Below are 24,225 nucleotides of genomic sequence, written 5' to 3'. Positions count from 1 at the left end.
AATGTAATACAGAACTGTGGCCTGAAAGAGCTCTTAGAAGGCAGTTTCAGGAGAGAGGATGGGTTAGGAAAGGGGGTAATCTGAGGATGGTTTTTGTTGTTTGACTCACCTATAAGAGGCGAATTGGAGCCAGAGGACAAGCCGGTGGACAGCCATGCCCACTGTGGGTCGTTCCCTGAAGAAGCAAATTTCCTAGGCTCAGCTGCACTTGCCTTGGGTGTAGAAATTTGCAAGGTAACTTTGGCTGTTGGGAATCAGTGAAACAGGTGGTCCTGCTCATTTATGCATCATGTACCTTATAGGTTATGTATAATCAGTACTTCTGCAGTTACTTGTTTGATTGCATTTTATTTTTATTGTATAGAAATGAGGAGAAACTGGTACAGTGGTAAGCACAAATCTCAATGTTAAAATGGACATAGATAGAAATCATTAGCTATGGCAGAGACCGTCAAGCTGGATGATTTTTTTTTTTAAAGCTGGCTAATGATAAAAAAATTAACATATACAATATGCTAGACATATAGAATTGAAAGGCGTGTCAAAAGGCAAAGTCAAATTAGAGATTTTAAAACAAGTTGTAGCTTTCTTGGAATGAGAACCTTCCTTAGACCTGCAACATACACAAACGTTTCTATGTTAGGACATTTGACTTCAGAACACATTTTCAAGATTATATTGTGTGCGAAAGTTTCATAGATATATAGTAAATTTTTTAACATTCGTATAAATACATAGTACATGTCAAGAATCTCTAAAACAGGGGCACCTGGGTGGCTCAGTTGGTTAAGCGACTGCCTTCAGCTCAGGTCATGATCCCAGGGTTGTGGGATCAAACCCTGCTTGACAGGGGGCCTGCTTCTCATTCTCCCTCTGCCTTTCCCACTGCTTGTGCTCTCCTGCTCTCTCTCTGCCAAATAAATAAATAAAATCTTAAAAAAAAAAAAAAGAATCTCTAAAATGTTCCAGTGCCTTTCCAGTTCAGTATAAAAATCAGAAGACCTTTGGGCACCTGGGTGGCTCAGTCGTTAAGCGTCTGCCTTCAGCTCAGGTCATGATCCCAGGGTCCTGGGATTGAGCCCTGCATCGGGCTCCCTGCTTGACAGGGGGTCTGCTGCTTCTCCCTCTCCCGCTCCCCCTGCTTGTGTTCCCTCTCTCACTGTCTCTCTCTCTGTCAAATAAATAAAATCTTTAAAAAAAAAACAAAAAGAAGACCCGACAGTTGTCCACAAGACCCTACATAGTCTGACCCCACTTGTGCCCTCCTGAGTCCACCCAAAACATGCTCCCTAGAGCCTTTTCTGTTCCTTTGTCTGGAATAGTCTTTTCCCAAATGTCTGCATGGCTCCCTCAGTCCCTCCCGGTCATTGCTTATTCGTCAGTATCTGAGCAGCTTCCCTTGACCACACTGTGAAATAGAGATTACTGCTGCCTCTTACTTACCTTGCTTCATTGCCTTCGTTTCATTTATCGTCACCTGACGTAGTATTTTTTTTACTTTGTCTCCCTCTACTAAAATCTGATGGGGAACTTGGTATGTTTGCTCAGCTGTTAATCCTCTTAGCACATGGTGGATATAATAAATACTTGTCCAGCGAATGAGAAAATGATGGGGATGTGGACACTCCTCTGTATGGAGATTTGCAAATACAGACTTTTCAGCTCCCTGTTCTGCATCTTGGGTCATCTGGAATCCTCCAACATTTTCTTTTTTGCCACTCGCCTAGTGACCATTCATTTACTCAGTAAATATTTGAGTGATACATATGTGCCAGGCCCTGGGGGAATATAGGAATGAACAGTCTGACAAGTCCCTGTCCAAGTATAGCTTATGGTCTGATGGGAACCTGTCCTGGTCATTGACAGGAGGGAGAAGTGAACTTAAAATTCTTAACCTGTTAGTCCTTTGACTGGAATGTGTGCAGGGGTAAGAATAGGATAAGCTAATACTGGCCTTGGTTTTCAGCTTTTTATAAGTAAATGGCTTTCAGAGAGCTTGATAATTGTGATTAAAATGATGTTTTTTTGCATGTGAAAATTATTTTTACCATTTTTATTAAGTGTTTTAGAGTTAGGTCAATGTTCAGAGCTGGATTTACAGCCTGTAGTTGAAGCCCTCCACTAAAAATCAAGGGTTGCCTTCCCCTTTCATCATGCCAGTGTGTCTTATCTTCATCCTTTTATACTTAAAGAATTTCATCTTGTTATAATTTATTTATCGTTTCTGTTCACAATGGACATTTGCTTCCAGTTTTTTATTTCTATGACTGTTACTAGGAACTTTCTGTGACTTGGTTCTTGATATCCATCGAGAATGTAGATACTCAGCTATGAGAGATCAATGCCAAATTATTTTCCAAAGTGGTGAAACTGGTTCACACTGCTACCAATAAAATGCAAAATTTATGTGCTCCATGTCCTCACCAGTAATTGCTATTGTTGGACTTACACATTTTAGACAATCCAGTGATTGTACCACTGTTTCTCACGTCAAGGAATTTTGCTGTTTTTGTTAGGTGTAATAATGGTATTGTGGTTCTATTAAAAAAATATGTCCACTTTTCTTGGTCCACATTTTTAAAAAGATGTGTATTGGTTATGTATAGAGATAACTAGTATTTACTTTAAAATTCTTGAGCACAATGTAAAGCACATTTTGGGGTCCACGGCCAGATTGGAATACAGACCCAGATTATTGTTTAAATGTTGAATTTACTGTTCTGTGGTTATGTAAGAAAACGTACCTACTCTTAGAAGATATGCGCTGAGTATTTAAGAGTACAGGGTATAATTATGGTAGTCTCAAATGGTTCAGAAAAGAAATTACACATAAACACACAAGCTTGTTTTTATTATTAAAAATAGCCTAGAACTCCTTCAGCTCATCGCATGGGTATAGCCACTATTAAAATTTTGCTTTCGGGGCGCGTGGGTGGCTCAGTTGTTAAGCGTCTGCCTTCGGCTCAGGTCATGATCCCAGGGTCCTGGGATCGAGCCCCGCATCGGGCTCCCTGCTGAGCAGGGAGCCTGCTTCTCCTTCTCCCTCTGTCTACCACTCTGCCTACTTGTGCTCTCTCTCTGTCAAATAAATAAATAAAATCTTAAAAAAAAAAAAATTTTTGCTTTCATGTCTTTATGCTTCTGCACACTCTGGATTTAAGCACAGATGGGTCACACTGTAAATAATAGTTTATCAACTTTAATTTTCCTATAATTAAACATTAAACTGAGTATTGATCCCTGAATATCCCATCATATAGCCTTATTTATTTATTTATTTATTTAACATATAATGTATTATTTGTTTCAGGGGTACGGGTCTGTGATTCATCAGTCTTACACAATTCACAGCGCTCACTATAGCCCACACCCTCCCCAATGTCCATCACCCAGTCCCCCATCCCTCCCACCCCCCTTCACTCCAGCAACCCTCAGTTTATAGCTTAATTTATTTAACCATGTCCCCATTCTTGAATATTTCCATTTTTTCAAATTTTCCCTACTAAAAATAACAAATGGGTAAGCAGGAATTTATAATGTCCTTTTCCAGTAGAAAAGGAAGCCTCCCTTGATTCTGCAGATCAGGTTTCCCAGGTAAGTGCATTCATAGTTCTTTTTCTCTGACACTTAGGATGATTGGAGTTAATTGTTTGTGTAATTATTTGTCTCCAGCCAGACTGAATTCTCTGAAGGCGGCTGTTTTCACTGTGGCTGTGAAAGCAGCACTAGGGGCACAGTAGGCCTGAAAGATTTGTTGAATCAGTGGAGAATGGTTAAATATAAAGTATAGTAATTATAAAATGTCACCTTTCTGCCACTTAATTGGAAATGTTGGGTTTCTTTACTGGATGAAGATACCCCCACCCTCACCCCTGCCACCCCCACAAGACTCAAACATTGAACGTGGGTGGGACTTCGAGTGGGAAAGCCCACCCCCTCCCCCCATTCTCACTGTACCACTGTGCAGTTGACCTTCCATTTTCAGAGCTCGAGAAACCAGGGCCCACAGAGGAGAAGTGGCCTTTCTTCAAGTCTGTGGGAGTGGTGGGCAGAGCCTTGTGTCCCTGTGCCCGTCCTAGAACCCAGACCCCCTCTGTGTTTCCCTTGGCTGTTTTCGTCTCACTGAGGAATCCCTTTTTTCTGCATTCTTATACACAATGGGTTGTACTAAGGGAAGGACCGTTGTATATGTAGGGTGGCAGAGGCAGGGTTAAAGGACAAATGTCCCTATAATTTGAAGTTTGTAGACCAAACTGTGAGGAGTCACTAGGATTTGCAGGCTTATAAATCCTTCTGACCACCTCCTCCTCTGCAGGATGGGAGTTTGAAGTCGGTAATTTATTTAATCTACTTATTTTTAAAGATTTTATTTATTTATTTGAGAGAGAGACAGAGCATGAGCAAGGGGGAGGGGCGGAGGGAGAGGGACAAGCCGACTCCCTGCTGAGCGTGGAACCTGATGCTGATCTGGATCCCAGGACCCTGAGATCATGCCCCAAGCTGAAGTCAGGCACTTAACCGACTGAGCCATGCAGGCGCCCCTGAAGTCGGTAATTTAAAAAAGAACTTCTGTATAGTCGCTGAAAGGAATTTTTTTTTGCATGATTGAAATTCACAAACCTCCTTTCTATATAGTAGTAACATAAAAAGCACATTTATTCCTGTTTCTGTTGTCCTGATAGTGTCTAATCTTTTTAATACTAAATTTAACAATTTTGTGCTTGTTGAGGTGCTTTTTATCACATTAAAATGGGGAATGTTATCAAACTCATGTTCTTCACACATTAATATTATGCTCTAATTCACGATTCTCAGAATCCTCTGGGGGCATTGAAAGCAAACCAAAACATCTTGAGTATAGTCAGTTCTTTCCTTGAGCTAGGTGTGTTTGATTTTCTGAAAAATCACCAAGCTGGGCCTTTATGTGTTTTTCTCTGTGCCCGTCATACTTTATAAAAACTATATATGCATGAAGTACACACATCCATGCACATAAATATACATGCATAAACTTACATATGTGTATACACATGTATATAAACGAAGGAGGGTGGAGCCCAAGAATCAGTATTTCAAAGTTTACCAGCTGGTTCTCATCAGTTAGGATTGGGAACTCTTGGACCTGGGGCACAGCTCTCCTGGGATTCAAGGACTGGGTGTCTCTTGATAAAGCTAGTTCTGTGGTTGTGAAGTGCACCCTACCCCATCTCTAATTGAATATCACACATGTTTATGGAAGAATTCATTTTAGTAATACTTCATATGTGTATATCTTGGCTGCTTTACTACTTTGTAAAGGATTTGAGCAGGATATCTTACCTCGCTCTTGTCAAATAGGTGAGGAAATGGGTTTAGCTCGCAAGTTCCTGATAGAAAGCAAGGACGCAAGGCTCTTTTCACTGTTGCCTGCTGTGAATTTATGGGTGAATCTACAGTGTGTTCCCCTCTCTTCTTTTATTGTCAGGGAATGTTGCCTTTAGTTAAGGGAGATGCAGACCTTGTTTGGAGCACGGTTCCTTCCTTCAGCTCATACTGTAAACGGAAAACATGCGTGAGAGCAAATGAAATCATTTTGAGTACACAGTTGCCTGCCTAGGGACTTAGCTGTCAGGTAGGTTGACTCTCAGTGTGAGAGATGCAAGGCGATAGTGTGTCACTATGCTGATTGATTCTTTACCATTGGCCTTGCACATTTTTAAGAGAAAGGTAGTTACTGTTTTAATTACAACTAAATGTCATTCTAGTGATGATCAGTTTGTAAAATACAGGATATCCTGTATCTGTTCTGTGCCGTTCTGGAAGGCTCACAAGTGTTTGAGGACTGGAGTAAAGGTGGATTATTTATCCATTTTAGAGCATGCACATGAGCCAGAGGGGCGGGGAGGGGGCGGGGGGAGAAATTTTTTTTTTTTTAAAGATTTTATTTGAGAGAGACAGATAGCGACAAAGAGCATGAGTGGGGAGGAGAAGAAGGAGGCTCCCCACTGAGCAGGGAGCCCGATGCGGGGCTCGATCCCAGGACCTGGGGATCATGACCTGAGCCGAAGGCAGATGCCCAACCGACTGAGTCACCCAGGCGCCCTGAATTTTTTTTTTTAAGATTGATTTATTAGTGCGCGCATGTGCATATATGCGCGGCGGGGAGTAGGGAGCAGAGGGAGAGGGAAAATCTCAAGCAGACTCCCTGCTGAGTGTGGAGCCCTGCCTGAGGCTCGATCTCATGACCCCGAGATTATGACCTGAGCCCGAATCAAGAGTTGGACTCTTAACCAGCTGAGCCACTCAGGCGCACCCCCCCCAAGTTTTTTAATTACTCATAAAATGTTGCCCTGGAACCACTTTTAAGATCATGATAGTCAGTCCACTCAGGAAAGGAGGCACAGAGGCGGGGGTGGAACTTAGCCACAGTCATACAAGTGGATACTGGCATGGACGGGGAATACAGAAATGCAGATTAGGTAGGAATAGATGCCAGAAACTGAATTTAAATACGTGTAGCTTGGGAAGGTGTTATTTCTTATTTCCACCTGATCAGATAGTCTATGAGACTGGGTTGGATTTTGTAGTAAAATTTACTGGAGAGCCTGCAGGGGCGCTTTTTCTATAAAGTGGGATTTTAACGAAACTACATTAGGAAACAGAATTTTCATAAAGTGCATTTTATTACTGACTAGGAAGGACTGGTTCATTATATTGTATTCTTGCAGAGTCTCTGTGGCTTATCTTGTTTCTTGTGGGGGGGCCCCCCCCAGATATTCAGAGGGATCATTGAAATGTTAACTGTAGTAATATCTATGCCCACCAGGTGGCATAATTGCTTTACTTAAATGATTTAAGCTCATTTCCATTCTCAGTGAGTTACAGTGATAACTCATTTCTTATTTTAATAATAAAAGGAGATGCCATGATATTTATCATATTCCTAAAGAAAATTTTGGTATTCTCAGTTTGAGTCATGAGAGAGAAATTGGTGCCACGTTCCTTTGTAGTACTGATGCTACTTCAAGTGTTAGGATAATAAAATTTTTTTTAAACTGTATTGAGGTTATAGCTTTGTCCTCAACCCACCTTATGGTGTCAGCCTCTTGCTCTGAATAGAATATGCAAGATCACAAGGTGTCCTGAGTCTCTGCAGTGTCTAGAGGAGGGAGGAGTGGGGGAGCTCAGGTTACTGTGGCAACTTTCATCTGCATTTTTCCCTTTTTTGCAGTTGAGTTTGAGACTCTCACTAATGGAACTGAAGACATTTAGTTCATCGGATAGAAACAAGAATATAGAAGCAAATGATGCCTATTGCAAGGCAGCCTTTTGCCTGTTAACCTTGCTTTCCATCACTTCCGTCATCAACCGCAGTTTTATTTTCTTAACTCTATTCAGACGACATAGACAATATTGGTTAGTCTTGCTCAGTTCTCTGTACCATGGAGACTGTTCTTATCTGAGTGCCCTTCTCCCGCCGTGTCCTTTACTCAAGAGGTAGGATAGCATATAGTGGTTTAATATCGTGGGTCCTGTGGTCAGACACTCTGCGTGTATATAAGTCCTCTTTCTGCTATTTACCAGCTGTGTCACTTGGCCAAATTACTTAACTTCTCTGAGCCTCAGTTTCTTTATTTATGAATGGGAGTGATAATAGAATTATTGGAGAGGATTAAAAAGATAATCCTTGTAAAGAGCTTAGAACAGTGGCTGGCACATAGTAAATTCTCAAATATTAGCTATTGTTATTACTTAATCAATATAGCTGTTGAATCTTCAGGAAGCTTATCTTGATTTAACATCATTACCATCATTATTTACTGATTATTTTGGATTCCCATGCTAGTCTACATCTGTACTGTACTGTTTACTTTATGTATTGCTGTTCTCTGTTACTTGTGTATTGTTTCAAGCTAGTTCAGGAAATCAGTTTGTTTTTCTTCTGTATTTTGGCCTGCTACTTAGTACAGTATTCTGTACAGAGTAAGGGTAGTTCAATAAATGTTTGACTAGGCTTTAGGAATTTTGTAAATTTTCTTTCTTACTGTTTTTTTGGGTTTTTTTAAGGAATTTTATAAATTTTCTTGATGAATCTCACATTCTCCCTTTAAGTGATGTTATGCCAAAACATAACTCATTTACCTGTGCTTTCCGTAATGCTAAGTTCTTGTCAAAAAAGCCAGTGGTTTGTACAGTCTGTATACTTCTTAAAGAATCGGAGTGATACATAACTTTATCCATCATAATTTAAGATCAAATAGTTCTCTTTGGTTGTTTCCATAGGATATTCAAGTTTTTAAAAATACCGCATTATAGGGGCGCCTGGGTGGCTCAGATGGTTGAGTGTCTGCCTTCGCCTCAGGTCATGATCCCTGGGTCCTGGGATCAAGCCCCTCAGCGGGGAGCCTGCTTCTCCCTCTCCCTCTGCTTCTCCCCCTCCCTCTGCTTCTCCCCCTGCTCATGTTCTCCCTCTCTCTCTGTATCTCTGTGTCTCAAATAAATAAATTAAAAAAAAAAATCTTTAAAAAAAATCAGTTTGGGCGCCTGGGTGGCTCAGTTGGTTAAGCAACTGCCTTCGGCTCAGGTCATGATCCTGGAGTCCTGGGATCGAGTCCCGCATCGGGCTCCCTGCTCGGCAGGGGGTCTACTTCTCCCTCTGACCCTCCCCCCTCTCATGTGCTCTCTCTCATTCTCTCTCTCTCTCAAATAAATAAATAAAAATCTTTAAAAAAAAATCAGTTTTAAAAAGAAATACCGCATTATACATTTTTAAATTTTTTTTAAAAAGATTTTATATTAAAGAGCATGCGAGTGGGGGAAGGGGCAGAGGGCGAGGGAGAGACAGAATCTTAAGCAGACTCCCCGCAGAGCGCGGGGCCTATGCAGGGCTTGACCTCAGGACCCTGAGATCATGACCTGAGCAGAAATCAAGAGTTGGACACTTAACTGACGTGGTCACCCAGGTGCCCCTGGAATTGTTTTTTTAAAGGAGAGTATACTTAGTGACTGATCTTTCTGCTTCTCACTGACAGATGAGAATGTCAGCTCAGCTTCTTCTTGCACCCAGATGACTGTCTGGTTCTGTCCCCTGTGCCCAAGTTGGGGAAGGCTGGTGGATATAAATGACCGGGCCTTAGAAATGTCCCGGCATTTCCTTAAGCCACGTGGACTTTGTGCATTGTCCTAATCACAGCTTGATGACTCTCTGCCTGGAGTGACTCCTCACCGCCAGATTGGGACTGACTCTGGTTAACCTTTAATTTCTTAGAGATGAAATCAGGATCCCTGTTGCCAGAGATGAGAAAGTACTGGAAAAATCCCCAAGGAACCCTGTGTTCTTTGTTTTAGAGCTCTTGGTCTCAAGTAGCTTGTATTTCTCTTGTGTCCCTTCCTGTTTCATCTTTCATCCACAGCCTGAAGTATCTGGTCATCCTTTGTTTTTATGAAGGCATATGGGAGTGGGTTTTATTGTCTTAGGTTGAAAGCTTATTTTTGCTTAAGGAAAGTATGTGGGAAGTTTTGAAAATGCACACGTTCCGTTTTCATCATGCCCTACTGGCATGCACTCTGTAAAGGAGCCAGGAGGGTAGGTGGTAGAGAAGATGGGAGTCTAAAAACTGTGGTGGGAAGCCCTGTCGCCCTGATCGTGAAAGGGAACGAGAGCTGAGGACTACCTATATACAGTAGGGAAGCAGTCAGAGACCAGGCTGTCAGCAGCATCCTTTGTGCGAGCACATGGCTTGGTTTCTGAATTCACTCCAGACGAAAACATTGCAGGAGGACTTCTACTCTGCTGTTTTTCAGATAGGTGATGATGCAGCTTTACTGGGGAGAGCTCCTTCCTGGGGAGAGCTCCTTCCTGGGAAGGTCAGGAAAGTTGCTAAAGGTAACACAGTTTAGACTGTAGTTCTTACTTATACATCAAGCACCACTGTCTGTCAGCTCGTTTTGTCTAGAGACAGAGCCAAGACTGGACCTCTTTTTTTTTTTTTTTAAGATTTTATTTATTTATTTGAGAGAGAGAATGAGAGAGAGCTTGAGAGGGGGGAGGGTCAGAGGGAGAAGCAGACTCCCTGCTGAGCAGGGAGCCCGATGCGGGACTCGATCCTGGGACTCCAGGATCATGACCTGAGCCGAAGGCAGTCGCTTAACCAACGGAGCCACCCAGGCGCCCCGGACCTCTGTCTTTCTTAACCACATCGCTAAGCTCTACTGCCTCTCACCTTGCTAGAAAAGAGCCTTTCTTTTCGGTGACACTCTACACATCACAGCACCCCTAGCATTTATTTAGCAAACTGTTTAATCTCTGTTAGACACTGGGGACAATAAAAAGAATGAAAAATTGTATTTTTGCCAGTGGGTATCAGATGGTAATTCTTTGGCAAGTTGCAACCCTCCCCATGTATGAACTTACTGGGGTCACACCTTCAGGGCACCTGGTAGAGATACCAAGTGACTTCCCGTAAGTGGTTCTGATAGAATTCTTTCTTCCTTAGATTTGATTCCTCAGGCTAGTCTCCAAGAAAATCTAAAAGAGGTGTGATTTTTAAAGGTACCTACTAAGAATACCTTGCTGTTTACAACATGGAAAATGTTCTGTCCAAACTTAGCTGCAACGCTCGGAATTTTACTCTTCCTACCACCAGCTAATTTTTATGTTAGAAAGCAAAGAAGCAGATGAAAATAGAGTAGCATCCAAAGAATGCTTTGGTTTTGCATGTAATTTTTAAGCTAAATCTGGTTGGAGACCATGGGGACAGGCTTACTGGCCCTGCTGCTGACAGAGCAGATAGCGTCTGCCCCCTTGGCCAGCCTGTGCGGGCAGCTGCTGGCGGGTCACGTGACTGCGCGGGGGGGGGGACCCGCGCACGCGTCACACGTTCCTCACTCAGCTGAGGGGTATAATAGTGTTTGGAAATGTGTATGCTTGCAGAGTTGAGGTTGTACAGCAGAAGTTTGAGTTCATTTACCAAATATCTATTAAAAGAAACCACCCTTAGAGCAGACCCTCTTTGGGGTTGACCCTCAGTTCACCGTAGATTGTTTTTCTCTTCTCCCCTGACATAGCCTTGGCTTGAACACACCTCATTACTTAGTTTTTATCATCTGACCTGCAGTCCATCCCTCAGGGTCTAGTGTGTTGCCATGTGCATCTTGGTCTCCTCCAGTGTGCATCTCCAAGTCTGCCACACCTGGAGAGTGAGGCTGAGGGTCTCCAGAGAGAGGCACAGGCCAATGGGAAACTACTGTTTGTTTCAGAGAGTTCTGTGCTATTTGGGCTTTTTTTTTAATTTTTTGTTTTCGGTGGTTGGTTTTTGTTTGGTTTGGTTTTTGCTTTTTGGGGTTTTTTTGGGAGCCTGTGTTATTTTTTGTAATTTACCCCCCCCCCCCCAAAAAAAGAGCTATACAGGAATATAATGAAGTGTTGTTATTGATTGGTAGTCTCTTTTATTCCTGGAAAAAAGACTAGAAAATGTAGAGAGGAAGTAACTTCGGGGGTGTGTTAACTTCTCCTGGAGATTGAGTCAGTCAGTTTTCCTTGGCATTACCCTTAGTACTTGAAAGTCGGCGCTTGTCGCCTTGTGTTGGAATTTGAAAGCAAATACCAGGCACTGGTTCATGTAATTCATCTCTTAGATTTTTTTAATATAAAGATAAGTGGCTTGTTTTTCAGCTTTGGCTGAGACTAAAAACAAACCCCCCAATTTTAATACTTCTTTTTATTTCTTTTAATTATCTTTCAGAGTACCAAAATAATATTTATCATAGGAAATTTAAGTAGAAGCAAGTTAAAAAAAAAAAAGGAAGAATCATAGTCTTCCCATCCAGAGCCAAGTACTGTTAATACTTGAGTATATTTTGAGCCATTCCTCTGTGGGATTTATATATGTAAGATCCATAATGGACTTTGTTCTTTATTTTTATTCCTGTGCATGGCAGGCCTGAAACATATATACAACTCTAGTGCTCCTAGACTGTTGTTTCCTGCCCCTCCGTTTGTTTATTGGCCTCTTGTCTTGTTTTTCAGTAGATGAATACATTGCCATCGCTAAAGAGAAGCATGGGTACAACATGGAACAGGTAATGACGTGGTTTTCTTTTGTTGTTCAGGATGAGTTTCTATTTTTAAAGGGGGTGGGGTTGTAGCTGACCTGTTAAATTGTTTGTGTTCTGTGTGTTGAGTAGCAGTGCAAATTTTTGGTGGTCACTAGCAAATTGAGGCTCCAGCCCCCCTTTTCTGCTTGAGATGAGTATTAGAGGAGCCTTTGATTTGAAAAGCACCTGTGTCTTTCTGCGGGTTTGGAGATCTATGGCGCCTGTTGCTCCAGAGTAGCTCCAGGGTGCCCAGATACTTGGGCATAAGTCTTCCCTATTTGAATACATGGTGTGTTTGTCATTTGTGTGTTTGTGTGTTGGCTTTTCTCCTGACCCCGTGTTGTCACACTCAGACCCACACAGACTCACAGTGTTTTCATATCAGTTGTTTTGAATCACTTTCAGGTTGTGAAATTGGACTAAGGTTTTCTTTTAAAAATTGCTTGGAACCTATTAATGAGAAATATATGAAATTAATTTTGCTCAAAGTGTGATAATAATCCTGTGTCTGCCTTATTTCTAATTACTGTTTTAAAAATAAGTATATTAAGTTGGATTAGTGCTTTGGCATTGATCTAGATATTAAAACCTGTCAGTTTCTAGCATTCATCCTCATGACTGAGGGTACCACTAAGTTACATTATATAGAATTTGACTCTTTCTTTTAGCCCTGGTGTTACTTTTAATTATTCTACCCTGGTAGAATTTGTTAGGAAAGCCAATTACAATGAGATAGTTCCAGAATCTTTCAAAGCAAGAGATGTATGCTTTCTCTTTTTCCAAACCCTACTCATGAACTTCACGAAGTTGCTCAGATCACCAATTTTTTTTTTTTAAGATTTTTTTATGTAATCTCTACACCCAGTGTGGGACTCAAACTCACAACCCCAATATCAAGAGTCACATGCTCCACTGACTGAGCCAGCTAGGTGCCCCAAACATCACCAATTATAAATTCTATTTAGAAAGTGTAAAAATTACTCGGCAATTGGGCATCTGGCTGGTTCGGTCGAAAGGGCATGGGACTCTTAATCTCAGGGTTGTGAGTTTGAGCCACCATGTTGGGTGTAGAGATTACTTAAAAATAAAAATAAAACCTTAAAAAAAATTGGTGATTGCTAAATATACTTGTATGAATTTTTAAGGATTCTGATCTTCAAAAGTATGATCATCCTCACTTTGGAGTTATAGAAAGTTTTCTCAGGAAAAAATTGCTGAATTATCTCTCTTTTTTCCAGTTTGTCCCTCACCCATTTGAATATTTTCTCCCTTCTGAGCTACCAAAAAAAAAAAACCACCATAAAACAAAACTATTTTTGAGCTTTTTCGGCAAAAGAATAACAGAACGATTACTTTTTAAAAAAATTTTTAGGGGCGCCTGGGTGGCTCAGTCATTAGGCGTCTGCCTTTGGCTCGGGTCATGTTGCCAGGGTCCTGGGATCGAGCCCCGCGTCAGACTCCCTGCTCCGTGGGAAGCCTGCTTCTCCCTCTCCCACTCCCCCTGCTTGTGTTCCCTCTCTTGCTGTGTCTCTGTCAAATAAATAAATAAAATCTTTAAAAAAAATTTTTTTTTAGAAGATTTATTTATTTTAGAGAGAGCGAGCGAGGTGGGGGGCGGTGCAGAGGGAGAGAGAGTCTTAAGCAAACTCCATGCTGAGCATGGAGCCTGACATGCAGCTTGATTTCATGACCTTGAGATTGCAATCTGAGCCGAAACCAAGAGTCGGAGCCTAACCAGCTGCACCACCCAGGCACCCCCAATTAAGTGCTTTTATGAGTTACTTTGTCCTATTGTATATGGAGGCATTCGATTGTGGCCTTCTAAGAGCACAGATTCAGGAGCCACACTGCCTCTTCACCTACCTTCCACACTGGACCGTTGGCAAGGACTTAATTTCTCAGGCCACCGTATTCTAATCTGAGAAGTGAGCATAATGGAACCTGCCTCACAGCCGCCCGTGTGTAGGCGGGCGTAGACCCCCTTAGTCACATGGCAGTCTGGTCTGCTTGCAGGGAAGCACAGGCTCTTCTTTTGCTAATCTCATTGCCATTTTAATGTTTCACTCCTGCCTTTGGTCTAAAATTTCACTGATACTATTTTTCTAGGCTCTTGGGATGCTCTTTTGGCATAAGCATAATATTGAAAAGTCATTGGCTGATTTGCCCAACTTTACCCCCTTCCCAGATGAGTGGACTGTGGAAGATAAAGTCTTGTTTGAACAAGCCTTTAGTTTTCATGGGAAAACTTTTCATAGAATCCAACAGATGGTAAGTAAATGAGACCACTGTATTTTCTCTTTTCCCCAGCCTCTCTTCACTGTAGCATACCCGAAGGGTAGGGATAACCGCAAGCATGAATATTCTCATTTTTTTTTTTTAAAGGTTTTATTTATTTTTTGACAGAGAGAGACACAGCGAGAGAGGGAACACAAGCAGGGGGAGTGGGAGAGGGAGAAGCAGGCTTCCCGCGGAGCAGGGAGCCCGACGCGGGGCTCGATCCCAGGACCCCAGGACCATGACCTGAGCCGAAGGCAGACGCTTAACGACTGAGCCACCCAGGCACCCCTGAATATTCTCATTTTTAATAAAGCTCCCTTTAGATAGTTCATACCTGCTGCGGGGTGGATAAGAGGCTTTACATTACAAGAGTGAATCATTTCCTAGCACTTCCAGCTTGATAGCAGCTGTAACAGAAGCCCTCCTCCACCCCCATCCCCGTCTCTCTTGTTGGGACTCCCCAGATTAGTCTGATAGAAAGCTTCTTTGATGGTTGTTTGATGAGGTGGGGCATCATGAAACCCTATCTGCCTGGGGAAGGTTTGCTTATCTCTTACATTCTAGAAGGCTATTTGGTGGAGTCCTACTAGGAAAGCTCATTGGTGGTTACATGAGTGCTAAAATGAATTTTTAAAAAATAACCCGAGAGTTAGGCTAGAAACTTTAGGTAAATCCTTGGATTCATCTCTGACTGCTTTAGCAATCTTTCCTGGGCCAAGTGTCACTTCCAGTCACACTGCACTAGTTTGGAATGTATTGGTAAGACTTCTTTTTGAATCTCCTTCTCAGAGAAAAGGGCTGTGACTTAGGACATTTCTGGGTGCGTGAGACAACCCTTAACCATACCTAATAAGCACACTTGCTTGATTTGGGAAGATTCGCTCTAAATCGAAACCAACTTAGTTTTTATGTTTAGCTTCCTGATAAATCTATAGCAAGTCTGGTGAAATTTTACTACTCTTGGAAGAAGACGAGGACTAAAACCAGTGTGATGGACCGCCATGCTCGGAAACAGAAGCGGGAGCGGGAGGAGAGGTCAGTGCCTGCCTGGAGGTGGTGTCTCCCCACATGGGGATCTCCTGGGTCAGTAAAATTGCTGAGAGCTGGTAGACGCACAGAGGAAAGGTTGAGTGATGGGTCTGCCCCAGTGCCTTCCTGCTGGAGCCACACGTACACAGATACTCTTCCTCTGATGCTCCTGAGCTGTGTTAACACGCGTTCTGTTCTGCAGATGTTTTTCTTAGCGCGCTCTTTCTGCCATTTAGTAAGCTTCCATTATGAGAGAGCAAACTTTCCCACATATTCTTTCCTGCCCCTGAAGGTGTCCTTTTAATAAGAAGGAATCTGTTATTTCCTAGGTTGAATTTATTTTTTGATACATAAGATTTGACATATTTTAATGTCTGATATGTTAAAAGATGACTGTACAGTTTAGATTTCCTTCATCCCTTTTTTGACCATCTGTTTTGTGTATGAGAGAGAGAAACATTTTATGATTTCTCCTTAATAAGGATCTAGTTTTAAGAATAGCTTGGTGAGTAGGCTACATCTTAGCCAGCACTCCCTTGGTCTTATAAATGGCACAGAGTAGTGGGAACAGCCCTGTGCTCACACGCAGAGGCAGGTTGGCATGTGAACTCCAGAGGCTCTGCCTGTGTGCTCACAGGCGAGTTCACTCCACACGCTCCTTCCCCAAGCCTCACTTCCTCAACTCAAAAATGAAGAAGCTCTAAGTCCAGAAGGCAGCGCATACACATACTGGTTTTTGTGTTCGGTTGCTGGGACTATAGGTGGCTTTTTAAAATTATGTTTTCCACATTTTCTGTAACGTTATTTTTAAAAATTAATAATACAAGTGAAGAAAGACTGTATGATCTCCATGGCCCCATTTTAGGAGAGTGTTTTATGATTTTAAATAGAATAACATGTGGGAACAAATTGGGAGTATGACTTTTGGAGAATTCGGATCCGTGGGCCCAGCTGTAAAATGGGGGCAGTGGTGGGAACATCCTCAAAGCTCTCTCCAGCTGGAAGAGTCTGTAAGACTGTTGGCCTTGGTGCATCTGCATGTTGTGTGGTCTGCCGCATAGAAACCAGTGGGTCTGTTTTGGGGTCATTACTCTTAGTAACCAGAAGTGGCAAACACTACTGAATTTTGTTTTTAGTGTTCCAGTAACTTTTGATTAAAAATTTTTACACCCATTATATGTTTGGTCTCATTTACTTTTTTAAATTGAATCTATTACTACAGGCAGGTATACTCTACTACGCTGAAATCAGAGTTAAATTAAAAAGTATCTGGGATTTGTTTTCCTTGTACGACCTGGTAAGCGCTTCGGCTGACACCTGTGTACTCCCATCCCTGGTGCTTTGCATCAGCACCAAGGGTAGGAGAGCAGCTGTGCTCCCACCTCCTGCGAGCACCTTCCCCGCTGTCAGGATGCAGACCCAGGAGGGCACGCCACATGGCGGTCGCACCAGAGAGGTTGTTGGCAATAGTGGGAAAGAATTTCCTCAGCCCCAGACCCATTCTCCTTTCAGACACTCTCCTCAGCCAGGGCAGGTGGGGAGAAAGGGTAGCATGGGCCCCGGGATGGATTCCTCAGACAGTGGGGACATTGACATTTGAACAGCTGACTGTTTTGCTGCCACCACTGTTGAGCTGGTCAAAACCGTGGGCAAACTAGGGCCAGCTACTTGACTTGTGTCATCCTTATTTTCTTACTTTTTAAAATAAAGGTCGTAACTACTACAAAGCTCTTTTAAAAAATTAGTAATACATGGAAGGCTATAAACAAAAGCATTTGTTTTTTTAAAGATTTTATTTATTTGAGAGAGAGAGAATGAGAGACAAGAGAGCATGAGAGGGAGGAGGGTCAGAGGGAGAAGCAAACTCCCCGCCGAGCAGGGAGCCCGATGCGGGACTCGATCCAGGGACTCCAGGATCATGACCCGAGCCAAAGGCAGTCGCTTAACCAACTGAGCCACCTGGGCGCCCTAAACAAAAGCATTTGAAGTACCATGTCAACACGAATGTTCTTTTTTTTTTTTTTTTTTAAGATTTTATTTATTTATTTGAGAGAATGCAATAGAGCATGAGAGGGGGGAGGGTCAGAGGGAGAAGCAGACTCCCCACAGAGCAGGGAGCCCGATGCGGGACTCAATCCCGGGACTCCAGGATCATGACCTGAGCCGAAGGCAGTCACGTAACCAACTGAGCCACCCAGGCGCCCCGAATGTTTTTTAAAATTAACCTAATTTGAAATACCAATCTCTGTAGGCCACCAAGAAGGCTCTCCCATTCTCACTTGTGTTGAGTTATGAGCGTCTACTCATGGGACTTGCAGTGGAGTTTTACTTGTTGGGGTGTTTGTTCCCAATGCAGTAGGACTCGATTCTTGAGCCATCTCCTGGTTACGTCTCAAGATCATGTCCTAGTGCACTACAAACTAATTATGGGGCAATTACATAAACGTCTTAAATTTGATATTTTCAGTGGAGAGTTGAGAAAAAGCATTTTACAGATACAAAGCAGTTAGAGACCTATTTTAATAGTTGGGTTTTTTTTAATCATTTAGACCAAGAGAACTATGGAGTTGATATTATTTTATTTGAATTAAAAAAAATTTTTTTTATCTCAGCAATCTGAAAACTTACTAATTTTATATTAAGTCTGTCATTAAATCAATTTATTGCTTATATTTGTATATTAAATAGAGTTAGTACCAAATAATCTTTCAGTAACTTGTTCTTGTCTTCCAGTGAGGATGAACTGGAAGAAACAAATGGAAATAACCCCATTGACATTGAGATTGATCAAAACAAGGAAAGCAAAAAGGAGGTATTTTTTTTTCCCTAGTATTATTTAGGCAAATAAATTTAATTACTAGTTCCATAAGTAAAACATTCCTCTTACTCTATTTAAAATATTAAGTGCTATGTACAAGGCATCGTGATAAGACTTTTTAAACAATACTAACTTTGCTTTATAGACCTTAGAATTTTGTTTGCCAAGAAACAGGAATAAAGGAAGCCCTAAAGGAAGTGAGAGTGTTATCAACTAAGGATTTTGTCGCCACTGGGCAGCCGTCCTCACTGCCTTCTTCCCTAGGTTAGCGAGTGGTGGGGTGGTGTTGGCGAGGAACAGGTGAGGGTTTGGTTCCTCCTTTCAGCCCTCGGGGTCTCCTTCCTCACGATGGCCAGCTCCAGAGGTCTGCACAGTGGTTCTGGAGGAGGCTGGAGGGGGCTGGCAGGGACTCAGTGCAAGTGTTCCCGTTACTCAGAGCTAGCAGCATAGGTCATATGGCAGCGAGCCTCACACATGGTGAATGTTTCATCTTTCCATCTTAAAAATCATTATGTCAGAGGATGCAAGAGACCCATGAATTCCTACAATTGTATATGACTTTTGTATATTTATAACATTTCTTTATTGTAAACTGTCCATTGAGAACGATGGCGTGTCTAGATGATCTTAGTAACCTTTTGAAATGGGTTATAGTCTAAGGTTATTTTGCCCATTTATAACAATTAAGTAAAGCATATGTGGGATCCCTGAGGGCCCTCCAAGGAAACCCAAGGCTCCTTGGCACAGATTGGAAACCCTGAGCAACACAGCGTTATCTGCGGCAGGCCCCTGGTGGGCTAGTGATACAGTCCCTGGAGGAAAGGGCCTCGTTGTCCATTGGCGTCCTTTAGCTCCTCGGTTCAGGCTGGCGTGTTGCCTCCCAGTGTGGGATATGACTTTTATATGTTCATACAAGTGTTTTTCTGAAGACAGAGTCTTATATCTATAGTTTCAGTAAAACCTCAAAGAATTCTCTATCTCAAAAGGTTCTAAAGTATGAGAACAGCTGTTTTAGACTGCTCTACGAAAAACAAAAGGGTCTGGACATACCTAAACTTAAAAATCACGCCAGTAATACATGCTTTTTCTGGGCAAAGTAGGAGATCCAGTTAAACAAAAAAGGGAAATGAAGATGATTCACAATATTATCATCCTTAATCACTGCTAACATTTGGGTGACTTCTTCCAGATGACTTCCTATGAAATGAATATGCCTATTTACATAACTTTGAATCGGTACTCACTTTAAAAAAATAAAATGGGGTCTTAATATATAATATTTATAACCTTTTAAGTTTACTCTTTCTGGGACATGTTTTTATGTCAAATATATTTGTATACATAACTGTTGGTTTATCATACACACATTACATAATTCAGTCAAGTAATCTTAGGGGTTTTTATTGGTTCCCCCCCCTGCTTTTTGCTGTTATAAACAATGCTGAAGTGCTGATCTCATGATTAAATACTACTACTACACTGAATTTTTTCCATTGGAACAAATTTCTGGAAGTTGAATTGTTGGGTCAGGCTTCTTTTGGTATGCTGCTGCTGCATACCACCAAACTGAAAACTGGAAATTCTTTCTGGATGGTTCTCTAGCCAGTGATTTATATGAATGCCCAAATAGCAAGACTATTTTAATGGTTAGCTAAATTAGATTGTTTGGGAAATCAGATTGTACCTGCAGTTTTTAGGAAGCTTTGTTTTGATGCATTGTTCTGTATTAGGCTCTTCAATGGAACATTTTAAATGAAAGAGGAAAGGCTTGATTTTACATTAATTTCTATAATTCTTATTTATATGGCACAATTTCTGATTAAAAGAGAAAAATGATTTATATCTTAAATTCTTTATGTACTAAAATGTTGTTAAAACAGACACATGGTCATTCGGTGATCTTTACTAAACAGCGTAGTGCTGTTACAGACAAAGGTTATTGCCTCCTAATATTTTTATGTATTGTTTATGACCACTTGTTCGAGACCTCATGGGCACCATCGTAATTACAGAGTCTGCTTATCTCAGTGTTTTAAAATATGAAGTAAAAAAAAACCTGAATGTATTCTCAGCTTCATCAGCAGATGTAAATATGCTAGGAAGATGAGATTATTAACAATTACAAAAACTTCTTAAAATTGTTACCAGGAAGACAGTATCCTTTCCTTGCCAAGATTTTATTACATTTCATTTCCACAGGTTTCGGTTTTAGAGAAAGCACTTAAAAAAATGAGCAGCAGTCAATGCATTATAAAATGACAGCATATATTTTTGAGGCAAATTACACAGTTGCCGTAGAAGTTAAGAGTCATCCAAAAAGAGGTATATAAAAAAGTCACAGTTTCATATGGAAGTTTATATTTTAATAAACTTCTGTATAGATTTAAAGAATTTAAATGGATTTTTATATATGTGCTAAATCATATTTTTCTCTTTTCTTTTTGTGGTCCCAAATCCATCTATTTTGCTAAGAACTATTAGGATTAAATAGCTCCCCATTCATATATACAAAGCACACCAGACGAGAATACAGATCTTTTTTCTTCCTGTATTACTATAGTGAACTGAGAATGCCTATTGCCAGAGGCTTAGAGTGATAGAAGAAGGTTGTTTATACGGACAGCAGTGGATTCTACTTTGATGTGTTTAGCCAAAATTCAATAGCCAATGTTTTTGTTAACTGCCTGTTTGTAGATGGTAATTATGATATGGCATGGTGTTTGTCTTCAATTGTTTAGAGCCATGTTAAGAAAATATGCTTATTACTATTCTTTTGGCATTTTAATGTTTTAGAGCCTCATTTATCAAATATGTATATCATGCAGGTGCCCCCTACGGAGACAGTTCCTCAGATCAAAAAAGAGAAACATAGTACACAAGCTAAAAATAGAGCAAAAAGGAAACCTCCCAAAGGAATGTTTCTGTCCCAAGAAGACGTGGAGGCTGTTTCTGCCAACGCCACGGCTGCCACCACGGTGCTCAGGCAGCTGGACATGGAGTTGGTCTCGATCAAGCGGCAGGTACCGCGGGTCCCGTCCTGGGCGCGAGGGCTGACGGTGCTCCAGAGGCCTTTGTATGTTTCACACACCTAGCTGTGCTCTTCACAGATCTCTAAAGGGCATTTTGTTTCTCAGGAATTGGACAGAAGATCTTGGGTACTGATCCGTTGGTGTTCTTTAAATTAACTTTGAAATTGAAGATTTATGTATATATAGTGTGTGTGTGTGTCAGTGATTTTCACAGTGTAAGCACACCCAGCACACAACCACCCCCTTGATCAAGAAAAGAGACGCTGCCTCCCAAGCCCTGTTCATTTCCCCTTGTAGCCCCTGCCCTCCAGTGCCTCACTAATCTCCCTCTCACCCATGACCCACCTTCTGTGAGTAGCTGATCGCTGGTCTGCTTTTTAAACCCCACATTATTTATCCATTGTTTTATTTTTATATAAGCAAAATCATATGATGTGCTTTCTTTTACGCCCAGTATTCATTCAACGTATGAGATCCATCAGGGTGGTATAGAGCCATAGATGTTGTTCTTTCTCATTACTGTGTAAATACCCTGTGACTTACCCATTGTACTTCTAGTAGATGTTTTAGGCCATTAACAAATAATACTGATACATTTTATTATGTGACTCTTGGTGTGTTATGTATGCATCTTTGTTGGACACGTACATAAGAGCAGAGTTGCTGAGTTACAGAGTATGCATATGACCAACATTTTATTTCATTTTTTCTTCTCTTTCCTTCTCTTTCCTTCTCCTCTCCTCTCTTCTCTTCTTTTCTCTTGAGGGGAGGGGGTTATGCAGAGGGAGAGGGAAAGAGAAACTGGAGCAGGCTCCACGCCCAGCACAGAGCCTGACACGGGGTTCGATCTCACAGCCCTGAGGTCATGACCTAAGCCAAGACCAAGAGTCGGATTCTTATCCAACTGAGCCACCCAAGGGCCCCTGTCCAGCATTTTCAGAAACAACTCCCAACAGTTTTCCAGGGTGGTCGTGTCGATTTATGTGAGTTTGGTTACACTACATTAGGGCCTGCTAAGTGTAGCACTACTGACATTGGGGCTGGGTAATAACTTGTCACGAGGAGCTGTCCTGTGCGTTGTAGGATGTTCAGCAGCATCTCTGGCCTTCACCCACGAGATGCCAGTAGCAGCTTGGCCCCATCAGTTGTGCCAGCCGAAACGTCCTCAGGCGTTGCCTAATTATCTCCCCCCACCCCGGGTGTGGGGGCAGAATTACTTCCTCCTTCCCATTCTGAGGCTTGCTTGCCTTTTCACTCTCTTAATGGTTCATCTTTTGATGAAATTTTTTACTTTAAGGTAGTCCAGTTTCTCATTCTTATCTTTTATGGTTAGTGCTCTTAAGAACCTTTCCTAGGGTTATGAAGCTAGTCTCCCGTGCTATCTTGAAAGTGGTGTTTTGCTCTTCGCATTTTGATCTTCTGTCTGTCTGGAAATGTTTTTCTGTGTGTGTTTTACATGTAGGGTTGACATTTGTGTTTCCATGTGGATAGCTAGTTAACAGTAATGTTGATTGAAGACTATCCTTTTCTCACCCCAATGCATTAGGACCTTTGTTTTGAATCCCATGTCCGTATATGCATGATCTGCTTTGGGGTTTTCTGTTGTTACTCTGGTCTGTGTGTCTATTCTTCACCGATACTATCCTGCCTTCATTACACCTACCTTACAAATCTGAGTATCTGGTCTAGATTGTAAGTTCTCCAAGATTGTCTGTCCTGGCCCTTTGTTTCCATAGAAAATTTAGATTCACTTTCTCAGTTTCCAGAAGAATAATTCTTCTAGAATTTTTATTGGGATTGTATTGAATGTATAGATCAAAATAGAGACTTAGCATTAAACTGGAGAACTAACCCGGGACTCACGAACATGATCTGCCCCCCACCAACACAGATCTGTAACTCTCGGTGTTGTGCTGTTTCTGCGTCCAGCGCTTTGTCGGAGTTACCCTAGATGTTTGGTACGTTATGATGCTCTTGTGAAGGATACTGTTCTTAAAATTAATCCTTTTCTAATTATTTATGTCTCTCATGAGGAATGGCTCATCATTTGAATCTGATTTTACACGGTACATTTCAACTGCAGATTGAATCGAGTAGCCTAATGTTGTCCTTTCATTAGTGTTCCGCCCCTCCCCCATCCTTCTCTCTCTGGAATTCAAAGCCAGTTGTGGTGGACGGATGGTTTACTTTTAGTTTTTGCTGCTTTTGACTCGTTGATCTTGATGGTTCCATGGAAGGTTGGATAGGAGGCCAACCATCATTTCACAGATGAGAGGAGGGGGCTGTGGGCCGGGTCTGTCACCTCGTGACCAAGTGTTCCTGTGCAGGCAGAGGACTGGCTTCGAGTCTTGGCTGCTGGCACAGTGCTGCACCCTCTTCTTAGGAGAATCACTTAATCTTTCTGGGCCTCTTTTCAAATGAGGAGATTAATCCTTGCCTGCCTGATCTTACCCTGGCTATCTGAGGGCTGCTGCGTGAGGGAGCGTTTTAAGCCCTGTCTGCGCTGGAAGAGCTCTCTGGTTGGGGCTGTGAGCTCCCACATGCACTTTCATCTTCCTGTACAAGGGGCCTCGTTTCCCCCTCTGCTGAGCAAGTCCCTAATGCTTGCCATTCAACGTTAATACATGGAGGAAAGAAAAGGAGCCCCCTTCTTCCATGGAGGTGTGACTGACAGTACAGTCAGATACAACGGTCTTTGGTTTCACAGCCAGGGTCAGGAGCAGGGCTTTTTTACTGGAAGCTAGCTACTCCGAGTTCACACTGAATAGAGAGGGTTACATCTCCAGGGAGGAGACGGGTTGTTCACCCCCCACAGCCTGGTGGGGCTACTGCCAAACGCACTTGCCGACTCACAGTGGCAACCGGTGCACACCCCGGACATGCTGTCTGGATGCCTCCATGTGTGGTGGGGTATCAGGGAAGGGCTCGCACGAACATAGCAGAAAACCTGACTGACAGCAGCTTAAACAATTCAGAATTTATTTTTATCAAATAGCA

At 42.0% G+C, this 24,225-nt stretch overlaps 1 protein-coding gene across 1 annotated transcript in view; it reads left to right on the top strand.

Annotated features, from left to right (window-relative positions):
- Window positions 1–24,225, top strand: part of RCOR1 (REST corepressor 1) — a 112,654-nt gene that overhangs the window by 79,703 nt on the left and 8,726 nt on the right. Inside the window, exons 4-8 of the mRNA XM_081829873.1 lie at window positions 12,008–12,060; window positions 14,182–14,343; window positions 15,269–15,387; window positions 18,115–18,193; window positions 21,025–21,219. Of these exons, the coding sequence (XP_081685999.1) occupies window positions 12,008–12,060; window positions 14,182–14,343; window positions 15,269–15,387; window positions 18,115–18,193; window positions 21,025–21,219 (608 nt within the window). The remainder of the gene's footprint in view (window positions 1–12,007; window positions 12,061–14,181; window positions 14,344–15,268; window positions 15,388–18,114; window positions 18,194–21,024; window positions 21,220–24,225) is intronic.

Source organism: Leptonychotes weddellii, chromosome 9 (assembly GCF_054177405.1).
Source record: "Leptonychotes weddellii isolate Sample4059 chromosome 9, ASM5417740v2, whole genome shotgun sequence".
Taxonomy (NCBI): Eukaryota; Metazoa; Chordata; class Mammalia; order Carnivora; family Phocidae; genus Leptonychotes; species Leptonychotes weddellii.
The sequence above is the reverse complement of the archived record's forward strand: the minus strand, read 5'-3'. Positions and strand labels throughout refer to the sequence as shown.